This window comes from Castor canadensis, chromosome 12 (genome assembly GCF_047511655.1).
Source record: "Castor canadensis chromosome 12, mCasCan1.hap1v2, whole genome shotgun sequence".
In the NCBI taxonomy this organism is placed as follows: Eukaryota; Metazoa; Chordata; class Mammalia; order Rodentia; family Castoridae; genus Castor; species Castor canadensis.
In genome coordinates, this window is record NC_133397.1 from 20650547 (window position 1) to 20676963 (window position 26417).

Genomic DNA, 26417 nt, shown 5'->3' on the forward strand with positions numbered 1-26417 from the left:
CTTTTTGAGCAAGCTTAATACATTATTATTAACTAAAGTCATCATTCTGTACATTAGGTCTTCAAAACTTATTCACGTTTAATTGTAAGCCTGTGCCCTTGAACCAACATCTCCCTACTCTCGACCCCTGACAACCACCAATCTACTCTGTTTTTCTGAGTTCAACATTTTTTAGAGCCCACATAAGTGAGGTAACACAGTGTTTATCTTTCCATGGCCTGGCTGAGTTCACTTAGCATAATGCCTCCAGGCTCATCCATATTGTCACATACGGCAGGATTTCCTTCTCTTTAAGGCAGAGTAATATCCCATTGTAGGCACACACACATACACACATGTATACGCACATACATTTTCTTTACCTATTCACCTGCTGAAGGACATTTAAGTTGTTTCCATTCCTTGACTGCTGGTGAGATGCTATGGCCAACAGGGCTGTGCAGGTGTCTCTCGGAGACAGCGATTTTATTTCCTTCAGATGCACACCCAGATGTAGGATTGCTGATCATATGGTAGCTCAATTTTTAATTGATTGTGGGGTTGTTTCACCACTTCCCATAATGGCTGTACTCATTTACATTCCTACCAACGGTGTGCACAAGTTCCCTTTTCTCAACACACTCACCAGCACTTATTTGTTATCTTTTTGACACTAGCCATCCTAAGAGGTGTGAAATGGTATTTCAATACAGTTCTGATTTGCATTTTCCTGGTGATTAGTAATGATGAGCACTTTTTCAAACATAAAAACTGGTCATTTTTATGTTTTCTTTGAGGAAACACCTATTCAGGTCTTTCAACCATTTTTAAAGCAAGTCACGCATTTTTGGTATTGAGTTGTATGAGTTCCTTACATGTTGGGCATCGACCCCAATCAAATACAGAGTTTGCAGGGATTTCTCCCATTCGTAGACTGCCTTTTCATTCTGCTGTTTCCTTTGCTCTGCAGACTCTTCAGCTTCATGTAGCACGATTTATTTAATTTTGTTTCTGGAGCTTTTGATGACACTCAAAATATTATTTCCATAACACTTTTCTATTTCTATTTTCTATTTTTGGTATTACCCAAAAAAACAATGCCCAGGTACTTATGGCTGTGTTTTGTTCTAGGAGTTTTATGATTTCATGTCTTACATTTAAGTCTTTAGTCTGTCTTGAGTTGATTTTTGTGAATGGAATAAGATAAGGCCTGCTTTCATTCTTCTGCATGTGCTTATCCAGTTTTCCCAATTCCATTTACACAAGAGATTATCCTTTTCCCATTGTGTCCTTGGTGCCTTTGTAAAAAAATTAGTTTACCATAATGCTTGCATATATTTCTAGGCCCTCTATTCTGTTCCACTGACATACATGTCTGCTTTTTTTGACAAATTTAAAATTGTAAATATTTATCACATACAACATGTTCTTTTGACATGTTGTCAAACATTCATACACATATGTAATGAAATAGCTAAATTGATCCAACTAACATATGCAATACCTCACATAACATTTTTGTGATGAGAACTGTTTACCCTCTTTTATTAGCACACATTAATTGTAGAAAGGGACTTGTGATATTTCTGTATGGACATATAATGTATTTTGATCAAATTCCCTCTATTATTCTTTCTTACCCCTTCCCTTTTAAAAAATAAATTCTAACTAGTTTCATTATTTTATTGTGATGAGAATACTAAAGATTTATTCTCTGAGATTTTTCAAGAACACAACACCTTGTCATTAACCTCAGTCACCACATTGTACAACAGATCTCTCAAATTTATCCCTTCTGCTTAACAGAAACTTTGTGTCCTTAGAGCAACATCTCTCCAATCTTCCTTTTCCCACCATTCTACTCTTTACTTCTGCAAATCCTACCTTTTAATATTTCACACAGAAGTGAGATGATGTAGTAGTTGCCCTTCTATGTCTGCCATATTCCATATAACATCCTCCAGGTTCATTCATGTTGTTCTTATGTCTGTTTTGATTATGATAGCTTTGTAGTGCTTGAAATCAGGAGCTACAATGTCCCTAACATTGATTTTCTGTCACAGGATTGGTTATCTGGGGCCAGGCTCATGTTTATAATCCTAGTACTTGGGGAGGCAGAGATCAGGAAGATTGCTGTTCTAGGCCAGCCCAGGCAAAAAGTTAGGAGACCCCATGTCAAACAACAGAATCAAATGGGAATCCCAGCAAAGAACAACTGTAATTCCAGTTATTCAAGAGGCTCCTGGAAGGAGGATTATCATCTGAAGCCAGCCCCAGGCAAAAAGCGCAAGACCCTATTTGAAAACTAAAGCAAAAAGAGCTGGGGATGTGGCTCAAATGGTGGAGTGCAAGTGCAAAGCCAGAAGTGCAAACCTTAACCCCCCACCCCCCAAAAAAAAAGATTGGTTAATTGGAATCTTTTTGTGATTTCACATACATTTTATGATTGTTTTTTCTCTACCACTTGAGCTGAGCCTCTAGCTTTTTTTTTAACTCTGGTTATTTTGGAGATGTGGTCTCACTTTTTTCCCAGGCTGACATGGACAGCAATCCTATTTTATACTTCCCACAGCTGCTAGGATAACAGGCACCACCATCATGCCTAGCTTTTTCTGATGAGATGAGGTCTTACAAACTTTTTTGCCTAACTGAGATCTTCCCAATCTTAGCCTCCCGTAGCTTGGCATGACAGATGTACACTACCATACCCAACTATTGGTTGAGATGGGGTCTTGGTAACTTTTTGTGGCTGGCTGGCCTAAACCATGATCCTCCTGATCCCAGCCTCCCAAGTAGCTAGGATTATAGGCTTGAGCCACGGGTACCCAGCTGAATTGTTTATTCTATTTTTGTGAAAAACAACACTGTAATTCTGATAGGGAATATATTGAATTTGTATATTGCTTTGGGGAGCATGATTTTTTTTTTTTTTTGGCAGTGTTGGGCACAAACCCAGGGCCTCACACTGCTAGGCAAGGGCTCTACAACTGAGTTACATTTCCAGCTCAGCATGATAAACAATACTAATTCTTCTGATCCATAGATGCAGGGTATCTTTCCATTTATTGTCTTTTTCAATTCTTTTATCAATGTGTTACTTTTCCAGTGTACAGATCTTTCACCTCCTTGGTTAAATTTATTCCTAAGTATTTATTTTTGATATTGCCATAAATGGGATTATTTTCTTACTTTTTCATATAGACTGTTACTGGTGTAGGAAAATGCTACTGATTTTTTAATGCTGATTTTGTATTCTGCAACTTTATTCATCCATTTATTAGTTTTCTTGTGGAGTTGTTAGTGTTTCCTACCTCTAGGACATATCATCTGCAAACAAGGGTAACTTTATACTTTCCTTTCTGATTTGGATGCCTTTTCTTCCTTTTCTTGTCTGTTTTTTTTTTTTTATTCGTATGTGCATACAATGTTTGGAACATTTCTCCCCCCTTCCCCCACCCATCCCTACTCTCCCCCTCCCATCCCCTCGCTACCCGGCAGAAACTATTTTGCCCTTAACTCTAATTTTGTTGAAGAGAGCGTATAAGCAATAATAGGAAGGACCAAAGGTTTTTGCTAGTTGAGATAAGGATAGCTATACAGGGAGTTGACTCGCATTGATTTCCTGTGCATGTGTGTTACCTTCTAGGTTTCTTGTCTGTTCTTGCTAGTACTTCTAGTACTATGCTGAACAGAAGTGGCAAGAGTGGGCATCCTTGCTTTGTATTGGATCTTAAATAAAAAATTTTCAGTTTTTCCCCACTTATTATGGTGTTAGTTGTAAGCTTTTCACAAATGGTCTTTATTGTGTAAAAGAAATTTCCTTTGATAACCTATTTTTTTTAAAGTTTCTATTATGAGAGGACAATGCTTATTCTATATCTACTGAGATGACTATGGTTTTTATCTTTCTATCTTTTATCTTTTTCTTCTTTTCCTGTTTTATTCTACTTATTTTGGTGGGATTGGGGCTTGAGCCCAGCTCTCTTTTTTGTTTGGTTGGGTTTTGGCAGTGCTGGGGTTTGAACCCCAGGTTTCATGCTTAATAGACAGGTGTTGTATGGCTTGTGCCATGACTTCAACACTATTTGGCTGTCTTAATTTTTCATTTGTAGAATCAAATGTAGAATCTTTATTCTTGTATTATATATACTTAATTTATTTTATTTATTTTTTTTTACCATTTATGATGATTTTCATTATGAAAAAAGTTATCACTTTGAGATTTTTTTTTCTTGAGATAGGGTCATGCTATTTTGCCCAGGTTGGCTTTGAACTCAATACACTCCTACTCCCACCTCCTGAGTGCTAGAATTATGTGTGTACCACCATGCCTGGCTCTTCTAAGTGAATTACCTTTGCCAAATTTTATTTAAAGAAACATGAACAGAAGTGAATATATGGATGGATTAGTAGAGAAGTGACATAGTATTGCTGTATAGTATAATGTTAGTATAGTGTTAGTCTAGCTCATTCAGGAAGAGAAAATGTCTCTATTTGGGAATCTTTTATGTCCATCAGTAAAATTTTATTTATTTATTTATAACAATAGGCATTACTAATAATGCAGGTTTTAACAGAAAACTTGATTATACATGAGCATCATGTTAGCTAAATGGAAGGCAATGTGACATTACAGTAGATTTTACAGCCAGACATGAATTTAAGCACTATCACTCCACCAACGTGAATACTATTTAATCTCTCTTAGTCTCAATTTCCATGAACTGCAAATGGGAATGACTACATCACAGGATTGCTGTGAAAATTAAAGGAAATTATACATTAAAGCTGCCTAACATGGTGCTTGGCTCATGGCTGGTAACCTTAAATGGTAAATGTTATGGAGAGAGGAATCTATAGAATATAGACCACTATTCAAATCCCAAACAAGTTTCCTATTTTGAACTACACTATAACCAAATAAATAAGTAACAGCTGAACAGATTATATTCCACAGAGAGACAGTAGATCTATCTACTAGGTCCCCAATAAGACATAGTCAACATTCTATTCACAATACAAACAATAACAATGAAGATGATAATGATTTTTTTCTGGTTGGCCCCTCCTGCTTCTAGAATGCCTATGGAGGAATGAGGTAGGGGCCTGATACACTTTGAACAAAAAAAGAATAAGATGCAAAGCCAGGTATGGTTATGTACTCCTATAATCCCAGCAATTAGGAGGCCAAGGGAGGAGGGTAATAAATTGGAGGTCAGCCTGGGCTACACAGAGAGTTCCAGGCCAGTCTGTGTTACACAGTTGAGACCCTGCCTCAAACAAAAACTCCAAAGAGTCAGATAATGAGGAAGACTTTCTGAGAGAAGAAAGCATAGATCCTATCAGTGGAAGGGAGTAACATGGTAATAGTTCCCAAGCGTGAACTTTTTCTAGTGTTTCTTCCATGAGCAAGAAAGACCCTCCAGGAGCACATTCCCAGCTACTCCTACTCTTCCACAAATGGGTGAGCTGAAGATAAGGACTGAGGCATGTGTAATAACAGACTCTTCCCAGCCTTTGCTTTCTGGAGACTGAATAGGCCACAGGAATCTATATTTAAGGTTTACAACTGTGAACTATGCAGTTCACTATCAGTTTTCTCATTCATCTTGCACTTTGTCTTATTTTTCACTCTGTTGCTTGAGCCATGTTCTCAGTCCATGCCTTATTTTTCAATTTGCTCAGAACTTGGACAGAGAATAGGAACACTTTATTGGACCTCCTAAACAGTCCGAAGTGTATTAGAACAAAAAGACTGAAAGGTATACATTTAGAATACTTTAATCAGCCAGTTCAATGCATTTACTTCTCTATTTTATTTACTTTTTTTTTTTTGGCAGTACTGGGGTTTGAACTCAGGGCCCTATGCTTGCTAGGCAAGCGCTCTACCACATGAGCCATGCCCCCAGCCCTACTTATCTATGAATGAATCTTTTTTATTCTGGTATATTGTTACATGCTATCTAACATAGAGATTTTTTTAAAGATATCTGATGGGGTCCTGACTCAAGAAAAACGTTTTGTTTCACAGACAATAGTTCTCTGTATGAATCCAAGTTGGATGACATGAGGGCCTGAAAAAGGTACAGTCTGTTTAGGCCTATCACTGCTGTCACCTGAGAGTCCCAGCGTGGCCTCACAGAAAAGTCTCCTCCCAAATAGCTCTTTACAATCAATGCAGGATTTTGACAAAATATACATGTAATCTTGTGTTAGAGCCACATTTAGATCTTATTTAATGTAGTCTAAAATTTTATAGCATTGATATTTGAATTCTGTAAATAAAAATATTAACACACAAGAAGGCATACAATTTATTTGTTATTACTAAAAATAGTCTCATCTGTAATAATATTTTGCATATTTTGAAATTTTTAGCTTAGAGGCAAAAATGTTATTTTTATCAGAATAAATAAATATTTTTAAAAAGGATATAGTCATTCCAAAAAGAATAAAAGAGACAAAAACAAAATTTAAGAGACTTACCAGGTGTGTCACTGAGCTGCATGTTTTTAATTCTTTCATTTAATAGTTGCTTCTCAGGTACCAGATAGATAAGCTTATTTTGATATTCCTTACAAAAGAACAAGTAGAACGTGATTAAAACTCTGGAATATCCAAGAATTTTTCAAAAAGTTTAAAACATGATTTAATCACTTTTGAAACTTAGTATAATAATAATATGTAGTTATAGAATGTTTCTATATTATAAATAAGCTAGAATGGAACTATGCGGGATTTAAAAAGCAAATATTTAAACATCAGTTTATGAATGAATGACTGAAATTTAAAGGCAATAAAGAAAGCCTTGAATTTTCAGCATTCTAATGGATGACAGTGGACAAAGGATAAGAGGTGCCCAGTACCTTCACTAGACTGCCTATGTTAGCATCATGACACTCAAGAAGGCACACGTGTGTATCAAAAAGGGACTAAAAACTGAGGGAAATGTAGGGAAGTAAGTTTAAGTCAGTTAGGAAATATTTTCTGATTTTTAGTCTTTGTCTGTATTTGCTGTGATAAAGAGAAAAAACTCGCTGGCAGTTCATACAGTAAGAGAAATTGGGCAAGAAGACTCTACAGATACAGAACACTTGTATTCTGCAAACAACCAAACCCTATTCCACAAGTAAAGAACAGAATTCCTAAGTCTCTGAGGGACATAGTCAACAGTCTCTCACCACGATTCTCAAAAGAATAAATTTAAAATTTCCTAAAGGGTACTAATACCCTTATTGTAATGTATGCTATGATATTAATGTTGGCGTCCTCCAAAGATTCCTGTGTTGATATCTAAGCCTCAATGTTATAGTGTTAAGAGGTAAGAGGTGATAAAATCATGAGGACTCTTTCCTAATGAATGGGATTAGTGTCCATAAAAGAAAATGAGGGGAGCTACCTTGTCCCTTGTGCTATGTGAAGACACAGTAGAGAGCAAGCCCTCACCAGACAATGAGTTTGCTAGCATCTTAGTCTTTAAATTCTCAAGCCTCCAGAACTGTAAGCAATTAATTTCTCATTTATAAATTATCTAGCCTAAGATATCCTGTGATAGCAGCAAGAATGGACCAATACAAATATATAAACATAGTTTTTATTAAAGGGCTAAAACTCAGAGTGGTAAATGTCTATTTATGTATAAATATTAAATGGAACCTAACCACATATCTAGCACAGCTTGAGGAGGTCTGTAGACTTCTTGATATTATACATAATTCAGGAACTGCACATATTTTTGTTTTGGTGGGACTGGGGTTTGAACTCAGGCATTTGCACTTGTAAAGCAGGTGTTCTACCACTTGAACCACACCTCCAGTCCAGTTTTGCTCTGGCTATTTTGGTTATGGGGTTTCACATACTATTTCCCCAGGCTGGCCCTGAACCACGGTCCTCCAGATCTCAGCCTCCCAAGTAGCTAGGATTACAGATGTAAGCCACTGATGCCCAGCTGACAATTGTACATCTTTAAGGACAACTTAGTATCCAAAGACTTACCTGAAGTTCTTGTTGAAGTTGCTTGATTTCCATAATTTCCAGGTCACACTGCTTATCCAGAACGTCCAGCTCAGTTTTTTGTGTCTGCTTTCTGAGTTGGACATCTTGAAGTCTGCCTGAAATCTGCTGATGTTTTCCATTCTATTGGACAAACATATAAATATAGATATGATAAATAAGAGCACATAAAGTGCTAAAAGGAAATGTTCCTACCAGAAGAAAAGTCTTTTTATTTAAGTATTTATTATTTTCATAATGCAAGAGCCCATATGTTAAGACGAAAGAGCACAAATACGAAATACTGAATTTTTTCTGAATTCAGCATTTAGGCTTTTATTTAAACATTACTATTAGGGGAAGAAGAAATGTTTTCAGTGACATATAGCATTACATTCTCTGAGCTGCTCTTTCACCCTCAATATTACTTATTTCCTCCAATTAACGTGTCCAGGAAGTCTTTTTGGCAGCAATTCTCTTCTATCCTAATACTCCTTTTCTTCCCCTTCTTCTGAGAAGTAGAAAAGAGAGAGAGAGTGAGAGCACAAGAGTGAGCAAGCAGAGATTCTCAATGGGGCCTAAGAAGAAGGGTAAGGGGAGTTATTATAGACTGGACTTGTGACCCCCAAAATACATGCTGAAGTCCTAACTCTTGAATCTTAGAATTGACTGTACTTATAGAGCAGACCTTTAAAGAAGTAATTAAGGTCAAATGAGGTCATTTGGATGGGCACTAATCCAATACGACTAATGTCCTTGTAAGAAGAGAAAAATCTAGACACAAAAGACAACAGAGACACACACATACAATGAAAAGACCCTGTGAGGACACAGGAATAAGGCAGCCACCAGCAAACCAAGGAGCGAGGCCTCACAAGACACCAAAACACTAGACATCTTGATCTTGGACTTCTATCCTCCAGCACTATGGAAAAATAATAATAAACTTCTACTGTTTAAGTGCCCAACCTGTGGAATTTTGCTATGATAGCCCTAACAAACTAATACAGTGGGGGCGAGAGAAATGAAATTCTTGATTAAATATCACTAATAATGAAAGATTTACAAAAAGTATGTTTCATATTTGAAAAATCATAGAGTTTGTATAAGTACTTTGCAAATTAACCTGTTACTATGCTTGGTACACTGTCTCAGATCTTAAAAGAAAAAACAATCTTAAAGTCTCCTCTCATTATATTTTTAAGGAAAAATATACAGTCAAGAAGATGGTTCAGACAGATATACATGCAGCACAAATAAGCTAGTTTTATAGTACTATGGCATGATTAATAATTACAGAATATTTGCCTACTCATTTGAAGGCATAAAATAGTATCTTTCTGACTAAAGATGACCTGATATTTTATTTTAAGAAATAATCTTTTTTGGGGGGAAGGTGGCCCAAATAAGGTATATACATGTAAATAAATGTAAAAATGATAAAATAAAAATTTTTTAAAAGAAAAAAATAAGTTTAAGTGGTAGAGCATCTGCCTGGTAAGTACAAGGCCCTATGTTCAAACCCCAAAACTTCTGAAAGAAAAAAAACCATTTTAATGAAATTCAAGTCAACTGAGTAAAATGGTGAACTACAATCAAACAAGATCTAGGGTTTTAGGTGTGGCTCAAGCAGTACAGTTCCTGCCTAGCAAGCACAAAACCCTGAGTTCAAACTCCTGTACTGCCAGGAGAAAAAAAAATCTCTATTACAATTAAATATGATCATACAGGTGGACATGCATTTTTGCAAAATCCTACTCTACTATCAAGGTCAGACTTAAAGGATCCTAGGATTGTAAAGGTCTAGAGTTCTAGACATTCTTTATCGTCTCACCTTGCATTTCAAACAAAGTCTTATAAGAACTTGACCTGCTGGCATCTGTTGTGTAAAGATCAGTAAGTATAATGACCAATATTAGCTAAGAACCAAAGTTCTGTGGAACCAGAGGGAACTGTAAGATATTATTTAGGTAGGTAGCTTAAAATAATTTTTTTTTCTTTTTAGCAGAATCGTTTTTATACAAGCAAATCTTTAAAAAAATTCCAATAAAAATAAGGCAAGTAAATGTGGGGCCTTAGGTTGTGAATTGGCCTTCGCACACCCTAATCTTAAGGCAGATTTGAAAATTGAAAATTGCTGACCTAGCACATCCTTTCTTTTGTACTGGGGCAAAGTGAGACACAGAAGAGGAAAATGATGTTTAGTCCCAGAGCACATGTTCATCAGCATGTGAATTAAGACTATGACCTAATTCTCAATACTTTGAGTTGCTAACCTTTTTCAGTAAGCTACACTGTCTGTTCTATTAAAAAGCGTATCTGAAAACGTAACTAGTTAATTACACTAAAACTAATTTATTCATGAGATAGATTTAAAAACCAATTTTATGTTTCAACAGGTAACTCTGTCACTGTTCAGATAACACCCACTTAAACATTAGCCATACCAGTGCTTCCAACTCAAGATGAAGACTCTTCTTTTTAGAGTTTAACCTGACAATTTCTTCTTGTTCTCTACTCTTTTGATTGAGAAGCTCTTGCCGACGAATTCTCTCCCACTCTAGACGACGTTGTCTTTCAAGCTCCTGTTTTGCTGCCTGAAAACAATGAATTAAATTCAATTTTTAAAGTAAAATTTTTGCATCATTCAAAAGTTGAGGGGGTAACAGCGTTGAGCAGTCAGTAGGCCAAGATGCCTAAGAGTAGGTGTGAAAACCTAGTTTTATCAATGGACCTAATGACTTCCACAAAAGTAGTTTTATCCATCATTTTTTGGTAGGTTCAGAGAACCACCCTTTTGTTATAGTCATTTTTCTCTCAGTAAGCTAAAGGACAACTTCATAAATATGAATGTAAAGAGGAATAATTACAAAAACTCTATTCTGGTGTCAGAGAAGAAAAAATTTCTATTTATATTTTTTTTCAGTACACTAAAACTTACTGTGCTCCATTCCTGGCCCTTTAAAACACAGCCAGTGCTGCTGAGGACCCCATGCAACACTATCCTGAGGACCTGCACAAAGCCACCCTCTTGGTTGCTTTCCAAGTCTTCACCTCCCTACTCTCATCTGTCTACCCTCCCAATTCCTTAGACTCTAAATCTGAATCCTTATCATGCTTTCATCCAATGGCCTGTTCAGCTGGACTCCTGCTGACGGACTAACCTTACCCCTTACTCAACTCAGCTGTGCAGTCAATGCTCCTTTGACTGAAGTATCACCTGCAGAGATGCTGCTGGAGAAGCCCATAACCTTAAGGACTCTCTTTCCCTCCTCAAGAGACAAGAGAGTCAGAGTTATATAGGCTAAGTAAGAATGAAATCATTGAGGAAAAGCAAAGCAAAAGTCCAAAAATAAGCATGTTTTTATTACATGAAATGTACTCATTTATTAAATTAATGATTTTCTTAGGAAATAACTTAAAAATAACCTCTCGTCTTTCTATCTCTTTTCTCCTTTCTTCCTCCCGTTGTCTCTCTAGCTCCCTCTGCTTCTCCAGGCGTTTTTCTAGTTCAAGTTGTTTCTTCCATTCTTGTTCTTGTAGTTCTCTCTGTTTTCGCTCCCATTCTTCCTTTTCTTTCTGGGCTTTACGTTCTGCCTCCCTCTGTTGCTGCTCCATCAAGGCCTGGCGTCGCTTCTCCAATTCCATGTTCCCTCGCTCATAGTTGGCTTTCCGCTTGTCCTCAAAAGTAACTAAAGAAGGCACACTGTAAGCTTTCTCACACAGTAAAAGCCCACAGAATCTGAAAGCTGTTTCAGCACATCCTAGTAATCATCTGAGTGCCCTCGCTCTTTGGCTACCTCTCCTATGGATAATTTTAACTCAAATGTAAATAGAAAAATACTTACTTTCTTCTAAAAATATTCATTTTAAAAAACAAATGTCTGTGTTTGAATCCATCTAAGAGAGAAGTAATTTGACTATTCCTGCCAATAAAAATGCTGTTTAAACCTTTTTTCAGCGCTTTCTTCAAGGATAACCACAGCAGCGTGACTATTTGGTTTATTTGACATCTCATTAACTTTTTAATACTTTAAAATAGCTACACGTACATTTTTTCCACCAATATTTCAAACATCTCAATCTAAAGATTTCATCACAAAGTTTGCTCCAATGATTCTGCCTAAAATGGAAGAATTACTCAAACTTGGATGTCTACATTCTTGCCAAGTACACATACTGTCTCTTCTTCCATAACAGTCTTCTTCTCACTTTTACTATCTCAGTCTTATCAACATCAAATCCATCCCACCAGGCTGGGGATATAGCTCAATGGTAGAGTGCTTGCCTAGCACTGGGGAAAAAAATCTATCCCGTCCATCAAATAGTTTCCTCATACAGCATATAAAATTTTAAGGATGTAAACATTCTAAATACTCATTTACATTTCAAGGTAAAATTTGAAAGAACTGACTATCAACATACAATTCAGATACTAAATGCTACCTGGTAATTTCTTCTGAGGTTCCTCTTCTTGTATTTTCTGATATGAAGGCAGAGTTCCATTAATGGAATCAATTTGCTTTCCTCCTCTAAGAAAAGCAAACAACATAGAAATTTAATTTCATAATTCTCAGACTAAAAAATACAGATTATCAGGTTAGGTGTGGTGGCTCACTCCTGTAATCCCAGCTATTTGAGAGGCAAAGATAGGAGGACTGTGGTTAGAGACCAACCAGCATGGACAAAAAGTCAGCAAGACCCTATCTCAACAAATAAGCCAGCTGTGGTGGCACATGCCTTAAGTTCTAGCTATGCAGGAGGCAGAGATAGGAGGATCATGGTGCAAGGACAGCCTGGGCAAAAGCATGAGACTCTATTTGAAAAATAACTAAAACAAAAAGTATAGTACTTGTCTAGCAATGTGAGGTCCTGAGTTCAAACCCTAGTACACCAAAAAACTAAAAGAAAATAAAAACAGACTCCCAATGACTAAAGCAATTTAAATTTTAGAATATAATAACAGAGATGTTAAAAACACAGTAATGTCTATAGTTACAATGTACACAGCATATGCATGTTCAAGCCAGAGCTATATGGACTCAAATTATGGTTCAGCTAATTACTATTTTCAGGCAAGTGTCTCTTCATCTCTTTAGTCTCAGTTTTATGTAACATGGTATGAAAACACATCTACTTCTCTCCAACACAACTCACTGAATACTAAAATCAAATGCCAGTAAAAAGGGTTAAATCTCCTCTAAGCTCCAGAATAGGCCCCAGTAAATTCCAAGTAATTTCATACCTGCTAAGTACGAAACCCGAGCTCCTCACCTCCAGAGACACCCACCTAAAGGATGGAGGGACAAGCTCGGGAGGTAAAGTCAGTGGCAATGGTTGTCCCGCCTTGGCCATGTCAGTGAGGTGCATGGCAAGGATAAACTCCTCAGCTCTGAGCTGTCCGTCACCATCAATGTCAGCCAGAGTCCTAAAGAAAATGGGAAGATCCACAACATACAAAGTCTATTTGGAGTTAAATACTTTCTGAAGAGTATAATTTTTTATTTTTAAAAGAATAATAAAGGCAATAAAACTGCTGGGTTAACATATTTTAGTGAAATGTAAATATATAGAGAAAAGTGAGTTAATATTTACCCTTCATTTTCATAACCCAAAAGAAAGGGAAGAAAGTGTGAAACAGTAGGGGAAATAACCATTTTGAGAAAGTGGCCTATGTTATTTCATGTTCAATTCACCCAATAAACCACGTTTACCTATATATTAAAAATGAGACACTGTTTCTTCACAGAAGTCATTATATAAAAGATAGTTTTACTTAATAATTAAATGCTAAGTTCTCAAGAAGAATGTTCTGCACAATTATATTTGGGTTTTTTTGTAGCGGTACTGGGGTTTAAACTCAGGATCTCATGCTTGCTAGGCAGGCACTCTACCACTTGAGCCACTCTGCCAGCTTCAATTTTATTTGCCTTTTAAAGTGAATATTAATATTCTAATGGTCCCATTTATGGAGGATGTTTAAGCCACAGGCTTTTACAAAAACAATTATCTTTTTTTCTTTTTTTTTCTAGAAACAATCTTCCAGAAAGATTTCTTACAAGAGAGGAAATACAGCTAAAAATCACATAAATGGACAAACTCACCAAATTGTAGCTAGCTGAGTTTGAGAAAGATTTGACTGAAGAAGGGCATTTCTAGCTTGAAAACCTGATTGAGTGAAAAAACCATAAAGAAAAATTCTTTAGCCTCTTTAAAGTCATGCAAACCTAAACAACTACTTCAGAACAATTACTTAAGAACTTTTTTTTTTAACTTGCCTTTTTTTTTTTCATTTTTCTTTTATTATTCATATGTGCATACAAGGCTTGGTTCATTTCTCCCCCCTGCCCCCACCCCCTCCCTAAAACTTTTAACATCAAAATGTTTTTACCATGTGCAAGGTACTGAACATTGAGTGGAAATCAAACATAGTTCATGAACCAAGGAGTTAAAAAATCTAGAATTAGTGAGATCAAGTACTCCTTCATGTTCTTTCATCAGTACACACAAGTGGCTGAGGGAAAAGACAGGCCACAAAGCACAGAGACTGAGAAGCTCTCCAGCCTGCCTGCACTCCCAACACAACTTCCTTAACACAGATTTTCTGTTCTCTAATGTTCCTCTTCCTAAATGATCTGTCAATGTTGTCATTCCTCTAAGGGGCTGTCCTGGGAACCCTTTCTCCCTGTGGGTTCACATCCTCTTCTATGTGCACCTGATGATCCCCAAATGTAACACCTGTAACCGGTTTCCTCTGAGTTACACTTCTATATCTAACCAGAAATCTACTTATGCATTTCTTGAACATCTCAAACCAAGTGGGTATAAAGCTCCTCTATCTCCCTCCATGGCTCTATTCCTAGTTTTCACACCAAATCATTTTCCTTCTCTATGAATGGCATTACTCTCCACCCAGTGGTTCAAGCCAGAAATCCCAAAGTCTTTCTTGATCCCTTTCTCTCCTGTATACCCATATCCAACATCAAGTCCTACAATTCTATGTCATTGGATACCTGGGTCCTCCTTACCCTATAAGCCTCAATTTAACGTCACTTTCTCAGAAAGGTCTTCTCTGTACACCCTATCATCCAACATATATCTTATTTCCTTCATATTTTCTATCACAATTTGTACTGTAATTTATTTGCTTGTTTACCACTTTAGCTGTTTCTCCTATTATGCTACTTAGTTCTAAGGAGACAAAAACCTTGGCTTGCTTTATTTACTAATACATACCAACACCTAGTAAATGGATGCTCAATAAATATTTGCTAAAATACTGAATGAGGTTGTACTATAAAGCTCTCCTCTATTTAAGGTGAAAGGGGGGCCTACCCCAGTGGTTCATGTCTATAATCCTAGCTACCTGTGAGGTGGAGATAAAGAAGATAGCCAGCCTGGGAAAAAAGTGGCAAGATCACATCTCAATCAATAAAAGCCGATGTAATGGCATGCACCTGTCATCCCAGCCACATAGGAAGAATAAATAGGAAAATTGTGGTCCAGGCCAGCCCCAGCATAAAGACCTTATGAACTACAGCAAAAAGAAAAGCTCCTTGAGCACATAGATTCTTTGTCTACCAATCCTTGAGATATCCTGTTTCCTCTGTCCCTACCTGATCATCTACTGGGGATGTAACTCAAGTGGTACAGCACCTGCCCAACAAGCACAAGGCCCTGATTTCAACCCCCAGTACCACCAAAAAAAAAAACAGTGATGGCATCTGGTAATAGTAACTAATGCTTACTAGGTGTAGTAAACTGTTCAGCTTCTCTCCCTCAGTAATCAAAAGTGCTTTTGTAACATACTTCTTGACCTGGAATGTCATATCAAGGAAATAAACACACAGAACACCAAGGAATATATCCCAGAGCAATAAATCCTTGTCAGATTCAGAGCAGCATATTCCTGGTAAGCTAATGTTCAGCTTACTGGGTCATGGATGAAATCATGCAGCTTCTCTGGAGTGGTCTTCCTGTCAGTGACAGGTATCCCACCTCCCACCTCTTGGTGACTAAGCCACAAGAACTAGAAGTCAGTCCCTACTCTATGTTTAGCCTGAGTCAAAGCCTGTCCAATATACCTCAGCACACAGCAGAGTGTGTACAACTCTTTCTTAGCAGCAGCTCCTACTACAAAGCCAGTAAGAATTCAGCTAGTCCAGTTAGAGGACTTGCTAATAAAAGCTGCCAAGTATTATACATATACTTGAATATTTATGTTATCTAACTTTTAAACATTTTCACTATTTTTATCTGGCATTTAGTAGAAATTGTATAAGGAAAGACAATGGAAATAGTTCATAGCCTTACTTTACTAACCACTCTAGATTTCACATAGGAAGTGAGATCTGAGGACCTCTTTGTGTTAAAAGGAGAATCCTTTTAATAAAGAAATGGAAGACTATTTCAAACCTGAAAAAAATTCAATAATATTACAGCTTTTGGACAAAGATGACTGAAAGAAGATTCCTTGGCATTAGGCAATAGAGCAGACAGGAGAAAAAAGAAATGTAAATGGTTATAAAGCAGATGCTGGAGGACTTTATGAGTACAGGCAAAGTATGAATAATACAAAAGTCACAGAGAGCCAGCAGAGTACTAAGAAAAGCTCCTTGAGCACACAGACTCTTGGTCTACCAATCCTTGAGATACCCTGTCTCCTCTGCCCCAACCTGATATCTATTTATTCTCTAAGATCAAGCTCAAACAGCATCTCTTCTGTGAAACCCACTGCTCCAGTATTACAACACTTTTATACCACTGATCAAATACGTGCTTATGTGAGCTGTATCACTGGCTTTGGGTATAGACATTGTCTTCCTCTTCCCTGTATTCCTGTGCCAAAAGAGTGCCTAGAAGATATGTGACTCAGGAATATCTGAGCCAATGAATTAATCTAAATAAATCAAAGGCTGTGGGTTTAGCAAATAAAGTCAGGCCACCAACTGGTGTATCCCCTGAGCAAAGCATTAACATCTAAGTTCACATCACTCCTGTCCTCATATACTTGGGGTTCATGCTCAGTTTCAGGATACCAGCAATAACTACTCAAAGAAAAAACTGCCCTTATATGCATATATTCCTTTATCCTTGTAGGGCTCAGAATACCATTCTCTGAAAATAATGACATATGCAACCTTATGTAATATGACATATACGAATAAAGTAATGCTAGGAATCATTTCTTCTCAGTTGGCTTCCATTCACTGCCCTTCACATCCCAATGCAAAACCACCTGTTCACTATTTTGCTTTTAGTGCATAATTTAAAGGGTGCTGTTTGATGAATTTTTACACAGGCAGGCACACCAACACTCATACCAAGATACAAAGTTTCCAGCACCTCAGAAGGTTTACATATAGCTCCTTCCCAATAGAATAACTATAGTATTCTGATTTCTATCATGATTAAGTAGATTGCTTATTCTTTAGCTTCATACAGATGAATTAAATAGTATGGACTTTTCATTCATGCCAGTCTTCTTTCATTCAATACAGTATCTGTAAAATTCATTCATGTTGTCGTTCATATCAGCTCATTCCTTTTTATTACTATAAAGTCCTCTGTTATACAAAATACTATAATTTATTTAACCATTCTCCTATTGATGGACACTTAGGCAACAAACATTTTTGAACATGTCATTTCAGTCCATTTTTGTTAAGTTGAAAATGATGGATCAAAGAAGTCCATCATTTCAAAGAGTGGGAGTCATGACCACATTAATTCCAAGTGGGTTTCAAGACCAAATCTCACAGACTCTAATATTCTATGGATTTTAAGATACTAGTACTTTATTTAATACTAACAAAAAAGCTAAGACACCCCTGAAAGTAACATACACCTCAAATTCAGACACATTACAATGTAAAAAAATAGTGTGATTAAAAAATAGAGTATACCTTATTTCACATAATTTGATAAAATTATAGAAAATCTTAGTTACGTTTATGTACATGTATAAGATTGTAGTATTATGTATATAATATTAGATACATATGAAGTACAATAAAACCCAACCTACCACCTGTCTTAAAAACTATTTACATTCCCTAACTTTATCTTCATGCCTCCCTCATAAAAGGTACCACTGTCTAGAACTTTGTGGGGATAATTCCCTTGCTTTAAGAAAAAAATTTTTATCACATACTATGTATTACATATTTTCATTCATTATGTCAATTCCAAAGTCTCATGCTCCACTACCCCACTGCAGAACTTCACATTCCAGGCTGCTATTTCATAGAGTACTTTTCATTATCCAAACATGCCATGTACTTTTTGCTCTTAGAATTTCTTCTCTGTCACCCTTAAATGCTGTCATCTTCGATCTCTATCTGTCCAAATCCTAATCCTTTCTTTAATGATGTTCCCTTCCTGTAAGATGCATATTCCCTTCACTATCCTCAATTAGTAAAGTCTGGATAATGTTCTAGCCTAGACTCCACTGTTGGTCAAGTCTCACAGGCATATTTAGAGTGAAGCATTAAAGGGTGAGCAATGTTCTCCTGAGGTTTTGGTAAGGGAAAGCATAGAAAATGACTTTTCTCTGCTTGAGAAGTGACCAAGAGGATTCTCAGGCAGAGAGAGAGGGCTAAGGCTAAAATGCACACACTCCCTCTGTGACATGGGGATCTCCATGCACTGCCAAGTTTACAGATCTTCTTGAGAGATAAGTCTTTTTTCAAAAGGTTGGCTGTAAGAACTTTGAAGAAAGCAATCAAGTTGGATCTGTCTTTGATTTCTTACACAATTTATTTATATTTATCAAATGCCTTCTAAATTTCTTGGATATTAAAACTTTAGACAAGCTACAAAGTGTAAGTTCAAATAACAGTTTTTCAACAGAAGTCTATATAAAAAAACTTTAACTCTCTCAGACTCTTAAGCACTGAATGCTGCTTACCTGAGAGGTATCCACTCATGCTCTTGTCAAGACTATTAAATTTTTGCCGATATTTTAATCTGGAGGGCTGAGGAACTGCCCACTCTGAAGTCCCAGTCTTGGGAGAGTTCCCTGAGAGTGAAGCAGTTGAGGAAGTTGAACTATAAAAAAATGATTTAAAATTTTATGTTACTAAATACATATTTAATTAGACTTCATAAGACAAAGACATTAAGAATCATACCTTATAGAATACAATGGTAATTGCTTTTGCATTTGATTTTAAAAACTTAAATTTGGCTGTGCCTGGTGGCTCATGCCTATGAATCCCAGCTACTCAGGAGGCAGAGATCAGGAGGATTTTGAGGCCAGCTCAGGCAAAAAAAGCTAGCAAGACCCCATCTCAACAAATAAGTCAGCATGGTGGTACATGTCTATAATCCTACCTACAAAGAGGAGGGGAAGACAGGAGGATCATGGTCCTAGACTAGCCCCAAACAAAAAAGCACATGAAACACTAACCAACATAAACAAAACAATAACTTTTAAATTTAAGCAATTATCATTATTCTTAGTAAAACAAGTACCATATAAAGTATAAAACGCCATAGATCAAGAGCCCACAATATATACCAGGTATTGCATTGTGCCAAGACATTTATAAATGTCATTTCTAATCTTCCCAACACATTTAAAAAATATTATTGTCCCCATCTTTTAGTCAGGTAAACTATGGCTCAGTGACATTAAGAAAAAATATGGTAACAAACTTAGTAACTGGTTAGGCCATGATAGGAATATTGTCGCAGCCAAAGCTCACGGTGTACACTGCTTTGAAAAGCACAATAGTGATTTTTATTAGATGTGAAGAATGGTGTTTTTGTGCTTTCTTAAATTTACTTAAAATGATACCCCAAATTAGCAGAATTTATTGAAGAAAGAAATTAACAAAATGATTATGAGGCATTTTGAGAACTACATATATTTTGTTGCTTTTTTTTTTTTTTCTTTTTTATTGGTGGTACTGAGGTTTGAACTGAGGACCTAACACTTACTAGGCAGGCACTCTACCACTTAAGCCACTCTGCCAGCCCTGTTGTTTGTGTCGGGCATTTTCAAGATAGGGTCTTGCAAACTATTTGCCTGGGCTGGCTTCGAACCTTAATCCTCCTGATCTCTGCCTCCTGAATAGCTAGGATTACAAGCATGAGCCACTAGCACCCAGCAAGAACTACATACAATTTTAAAAGGAAAAAAACTACATCATTTGGAGGAGAAAGTTGACTAAAATGTGGCAGAAAAGTTTTTTAATTTATATAAACTTTTTTTTTCAAAAGTAAAATGCCAAAGACATTTAATACTTCTAAAAACAAAAAAATTGTTGTATGTGAGTTAAAACAGATTTATCTTAAGTATTTATTTGGCCACTGCAAAGTAAAACCTGGATAAGTTCCAAGTTTATTAAGTGAAGACTCCTTATTCAAAGCATGAAAAGTTGTAAGTGTGAAGTACTCATACCTACTAGATCCTAAGTCAATCAGAGACTGGGCCTTCTGTATACTAGCACCAGCAAATCCTCCCATCATCAGGCTGTAGGATGATGTATGAGGCAATGCTTCAAAAAAAGAAAAAAGAAAGGGTAAGGGTCATACAAAGCAATCTCACAAAGAAGAAAATCAGTACCTATTTGAATATAAATATAACAGTTTCTTCAGATGAAATATTGATTCATTAAACACTTACTTGAAGAAGAATAAGGAATGGACAAAGGCTGAATGAGACTGGTGGTTCCGTTTGGTAATGATGATGTACTAACAGAAGGCACTAGGGGAGTAGGCATCATCAAGGGAGGAAGACTGGTCCCTGAAGTCGCAGAGGACAAGGGTGTTGTCATAGGTGCAACCGGAGGCAGTGACTGAGGAATGGACAGATTGGGCATGCTTCCCATCCCTAAGGATAAAAGTGAATGCATTCCAATTAGAAAATCCAGCTAGAAAGCAAGTCACAGTACAGTGAGCAGCCAGTATGTTTAAAAGGATAATCTTTTAAATTATCCTTAAAAGATTCACTAAAACAGCTTTGAACCAGAAGTGAAGGAAGTAAGCTACTATTTTTAATATAATATTAATATTCTGCCCTATTTGAAGTAAGAAAATGCCTACTAATGTATTAAAGATTTTTTTCTCTTAGTATGACTAAAACTAAGCAACCTTTTCTGATTAACTATTAGGTCCTCAAAGAATAAAAAAGTTCTAATTAGTAGATATTTTAGGAGACCCATTTACACATATGCATTATTTGCAAAAACTGTGCCATACATTTCACTTTTCTTATAAGCACTGTATCTATAAATTCAAGAACAATTCTTTAAGAGGAGCAAAGTGATTACTTTGTTTACTAACTGCAGAATAATAAGCATAACATAAGTACGGTAACAGTGATTTGGCATTAAGCTCTAGAGCTCAGTGCTATAGTTTAAACAATTAGGTGTATTAAGAACTAACACCTGGGGCGGAAAGCACGGCTCCAGTGGTAGAGCATCTACCTACCAAGCATGAAGCCAAACACAATTCTGAACTCTGCCCCAGTACCACCAAACATACAAAAACTAACATCTGGATGGAAGGAATGTGTTTCTTATATATAAACACACTTAATTGAATGTTCCACTCAAGATGAGTGCTTTGGGCTAGAGGTGGAGGTGCAGGAGGATCATGGTTTGAGGCCAGCCAGGGCAAAAATTAGCAAGATCCCACCTCAACAAACAAGTTGGGTGTGGTGGCACACATCCTAAATCCAGCACAGGTAGGAAGATCAGTCCGAAACTGGCCCCAGGCAAGACCCTATCCGGAAAAATAAAGCAAAGAGGGCTAGGGACATGGCTCAAGTGATAGTGCCTGCCAGCAAGCATGAGGTCGTGAGTTCAAACCCCATCAATACCACCAAAACAAAATGAGTGTTTCTCACATATAGTAAGAAACTGGCTAATTAAAATTACTTAGAAGACATACCAATGTTTATCTCTGAGACTACATAAATTAATTAGCACAAAATCTCCAATTTTGGCCCTCAAGTTTAGCTGACTAATCTTTAAATTAAAGAAATATCTACTTATATATAATTTTTTTTTTTTGTGCACTGTTCCTGGAGGTACTGCAATACCAGGTCGATGCGTGGAGTGGACGGAGCAAGCCCCTATTCCATCTCCCTGTTCCAAAAATCCATTTAATATATTGTCCTCGGACAGAGGACGTTATCAGATATTAAACTGACAAGAACAGATACTACACTTGATCTTAGCCAAAAGGCCGAGAAGCGATCTATTTATATATAATTTTAAATCACCTCTCCAATTAAAACCTTCCAAGAGGGTTTAAAATTGTTCAGTTTTTTTGTTTTGTTGTATTAGGATTTTAAGTAACACATACTTGTACACATTCATGAAGTGGAATGTGATATTTAATACATAATATTAGGTAAATTTAATATACATTTATACATTATGTGATGAGCAAATCAGGGTATTTAGTGTTTCCACCATGTCAAACATTTATCATTTCTCTGTGCTAAAAACATCCAAAGTCTTCTTCCCAAGTTATTTTGAAATATACATTACAATATTGTTAACTAACTATAGTCACCCACACAATTTCTTTCTCCTTTGTGACTGTAATTTTTAACCCATTGACCATTTTCTCCTTGACCTCCCCCTCTTCTCCTTTATCTCCCCACTTTACCTCTATGGTTTCTGGTAACTACCATCCTACTTTCTACTTCCATGAAATCATGAAGAAACTAAGAACAGCATTTAGGAACTGGGGGAGTGACTCAATTGGTAGAGCATCTTACTAGTGAAAACAAGACCCTGAGTTCAAACCTCGGTACCACCACCACCACAAAAAAAAATGTGTATATATATATATATATATATATGTATATATATATATATATATATATATACACACACACACACACACATATGTATTTTGGATGTACGGGGAGAGAGGAAGAATACAATTTATTATACAACTGGGAGTTGTAGCAGGGATACCAACTAGACCAGATGCCAGAACAAAAGGCACAAACAAGAATTGTTCCTGGAAAACTGGGACACATGGATACTCTAGCTACGACAGTGAATTTCTTACTTGGACATGAAGAATAACTTGGGAGTTTGGGGATTGTCATTCTGTACTAACAAATCTTTTTCTGATCCCCAAGTATTATGTTAAGGAATCAAGTTGAACTATTATATTCAGCTTATCAAATTAAGTCAGTACATACCAAACCGAGCAGAGATTAATGGAGAGAACATAGGGGGTTGCTTCATAATGGGAGGGAGAACCACGGGCAACTGTTGACCTTGAAGCTTCAGTTTGATGAGTTTCATAGCTATGGAGAACTCCTGCTGATCCATCTTCCCATCTTTGTTCAGATCTGATAAGGCCCTAAAAGGAGCATGAAGTGTGTAGATTGGTTTGTGGGTGGTGGTGAGAAAACCAACATTACTATTTAGATTGAAAAAATAAAAACAAGAACATAGCATTCACCTGATCATCACTTAATTACATATATATACATATGAATAACAAAAATGATAAAACCTGCAAATTAAGAAACTGTGGACAGCAGATTCTAAAAAGCTTGTGAGAACTGGACATAAGCAAGGTGAGATGCAGCTACTTTTCCTAAGATGTTTATCTGTAGGCTGAGACTGACAAAGCCCCAGCCACAGAAGAGGAAAATGCAAAACAGCTGCTTCTCCTAAATTGTTTATGTTCAGAGAAGCAGGAACGCAGGTTTCTCCTGTTACAATGTCACGCCCCTCCCTGAGAACCTGCTCTACCCTGTTTACCACTGGATATAAAAGACTCACTGAAGGAGGACTCAAGGCTTTTTGTTTTGGGGCTTTTTGCTTTAGGGCTTTTGCTTTGGGGGCTTTTGCTTTGGACTTTTGGCTTTTTGATGTGGGAGGCCTTTGGAAGGGAAAAGGATTGCTGAAGGGAAAATGAATTGCTAAAGGGAAAGTACTGAAGGGCGACTGCTGAAGGGGGGAAAAGAATTTGCTAAAGGGGAATTACTAGCAAGCCTGAGACTTTAAGAAAGCTAAAGAGAACATGGGACAGTGCAAGTCTGGGGGCAAAGATTTTAAGAGTGATTATGCTAGAAAAAAAAAAGCTAAGACAAAACATGGCACAGAGTGAGTCTAAGGAAAGAGACTTTAAAGAACAGAAAAGAAGACTTTAAAAGCAAGGTTTTAAAGAAGACTTTAGAAGCAAGGTTTTTAAGAACTGTAAAGGAATAAGGCCTTAAAGAATAAAGATAGAGAAAAGAAGCAATGAGGGTTGTGCACCTCCACCCGAGCACCCAACACTCCTGATCCCACTTTCTGTGTATCTATCCTGTGTCTTTTCTGAATCTCCAGTCGCCCACAGTTAGCCCCATTAAGTTTGGTAATAACCAGGAGCGAGAGAAAGCTTGCTCCAAGAAATGTTGATCAGAAAGGAATGCAGTGGCTCATGCCTATCATCCTAGCTACTCAGAAGGCAGAGATCAGAAGGATCACTGTTTGAGGTCAGCCAAGACAAACAGTTTGCAAGATCCCATCTCAACCAGTAAAAACTGGGTGTGGTGGTGTGCACCTGTCATCCCAGCTGGGGGTGTGGCTCAAGTAATAAAGCACCTGGGGGTCAGGGAGGAGAAATAAATAAATATTGACCAGAAACAGAATCTAATCAAACACTGCCTGTCTATATAGAATCTAGAAACCCCTGGCAAGAATTCCGCCAGTGTAGGTAAAAAGAAATCATTCAATTTATTCACGTGTTCAAATATTTATCAAATGTATACTATATGTCTGGTATTATGTTAGGCACAGAAATATTCCACAAGGAAGAAAGATGGGATAGAGATTGTTATTTATTGTGAATACAGTTTTAAAAACAAAATCCCAAGTACTCCAGAGAATAAATTTATTTTTTAAAGTAGAAGCAGGGGAAGGGAGAGTCATTTGGAGTTTATAGATGATGAAATAAATAAAATTACTACAAAATAACAAAAAGATTTTGCCATTCTGCCAAATTATAAAGAATTATTTCTCAATGACAATATATACACCTTTCATTAAAAATTCTAATGAAATTAGAAATGTACCATATAGAATAAAACCCAATTATTTTCAGTCACTTCCTAAATAAAATTTATTTTCCAAAAAGCTGAAATACTCTTAACAATAAAATATAAATAAAAATAATTTCATGTTAAAACTGTATTATAAAAAAAAACAGGTTCCCAGAAATTTAAGTACATCTATAAAAGAAAACATTTTACCATATTTCAGCTAAAACAGGAGCAGGTAGTCCTGACTGTAAGAAAAAAGTACGTGCTTGATCACCTGAAGGTAATAAAAAGAAAAATGAAGCAACACATTAGTAAGTGGAATTATTCTAATGTCTCTGAATAATAATAATGGCATATGTTATTGACTTATTATAATTTTAATTCTAATTATTAAAGAATAAAGTGAAATAAACATAGGAAATCATTTACAATATTTCAATAAGATTTAGATGTTTTAGAACAATGTAAGTCACAACTGAAATTATATTACTCATTAATCAGTGATAAAAGATTACATTATTCATCTTAGATTTTCCATAACTGAGGGTCTTACTGATTAATATTCCATTTCATAAAATTTATACCTAAAAACACTGTTTCCTAAGAGAGTTCCATATAGAGAGTACCAATTGTTAGGAGAAACAGTCCTCCACTGGTTTCCTCACATTCCAGCGTGTCCTGCTGTGTAAGGCAAGAATGCAAAACCCTAATTCCTCTTTACCTGGGTCATTTTTCAGAATAGGGTTTGTATGTGAATAATACTGAAGAATGAGGTAATGTCTCTCACTGGGACAAAGAAAAATTTGCTTTACTGCCTGCTACAAAATGATGGGTTCCCGAAGGTCAGTGTTTCTCTCTTGTAACACAATTAGAGCATGCGTAGCATCTTCCTCAGTATTCTGCATGATCCTTGTAAGGCTTAGGGAACAAAGGATGCCAAACAGAAACATGGTCATGCTCACATTGCTAGCTAGCTATGCGATTAATAATAATATCCTTGCTCTCTGATTCAGGAATCTTGGGTCTTCTGCCAGTAGCCATGAATGATAACAGGTTGTTATTACTTTGTAATCAAATCCTAATTCTAGGCAAAGTTAACTATTACAGCAGGAGTACAAATAGCATTAAATCATAATGGTTAAGAGGATGGATTTCAAAATTAGGCTAAAAGGTATCAATGCTAACCACCTTTATAACCTTAGACAAGTTCCATTACATCTCTAAGTGTCTGTTTTACCATCTGTAAATACCAACAGTATCTACCTTACAAGGCTGTTGTGAAGCCAAATGAGCTAATGCCAGAATAGCATCTGGCATACAGTACAAATCCAATAAATGGTACAGTTGTTATTACTGTGACTATTATTATATATAAAGAACTAAGATACTTTGGCACTAAAATAAAAAGTTACATTTCTAGAAAAAACTTTGGAAGACA

At 36.5% G+C, this 26417-nt stretch overlaps 1 protein-coding gene and 1 non-coding gene across 8 annotated transcripts in view; both read right to left on the reverse strand.

Annotated features, from left to right (window-relative positions):
• The window catches only part of Itsn2 (intersectin 2), a 125207-nt gene that overhangs the window by 68285 nt on the left and 30505 nt on the right, over positions 1–26417 (reverse strand). For 5 of the 7 annotated variants that reach the window (XM_074049278.1, XM_074049277.1, XM_074049281.1 and 2 more), the window contains exons 4-15: positions 25190–25253; positions 23144–23307; positions 20603–20809; positions 20378–20474; positions 18881–19020; positions 14076–14139; positions 13217–13399; positions 12418–12503; positions 11401–11663; positions 10419–10568; positions 7975–8115; positions 6466–6553 (exon numbers count right to left, since the gene is read on the reverse strand). In XM_074049278.1, the coding sequence (XP_073905379.1) occupies positions 6466–6553; positions 7975–8115; positions 10419–10568; positions 11401–11663; positions 12418–12503; positions 13217–13399; positions 14076–14139; positions 18881–19020; positions 20378–20474; positions 20603–20809; positions 23144–23307; positions 25190–25253 (1647 nt within the window). The remainder of the gene's footprint in view (positions 1–6465; positions 6554–7974; positions 8116–10418; positions 10569–11400; positions 11664–12417; positions 12504–13216; positions 13400–14075; positions 14140–18880; positions 19021–20377; positions 20475–20602; positions 20810–23143; positions 23308–25189; positions 25254–26417) is intronic. The other 2 variants (XM_074049279.1, XM_074049282.1) reach the window with 1 other exon arrangement.
• Positions 21988–22179, reverse strand: LOC141415119 (U2 spliceosomal RNA). The gene has a single exon (XR_012440144.1). It is a non-coding gene; the product is annotated as a U2 spliceosomal RNA (small nuclear RNA).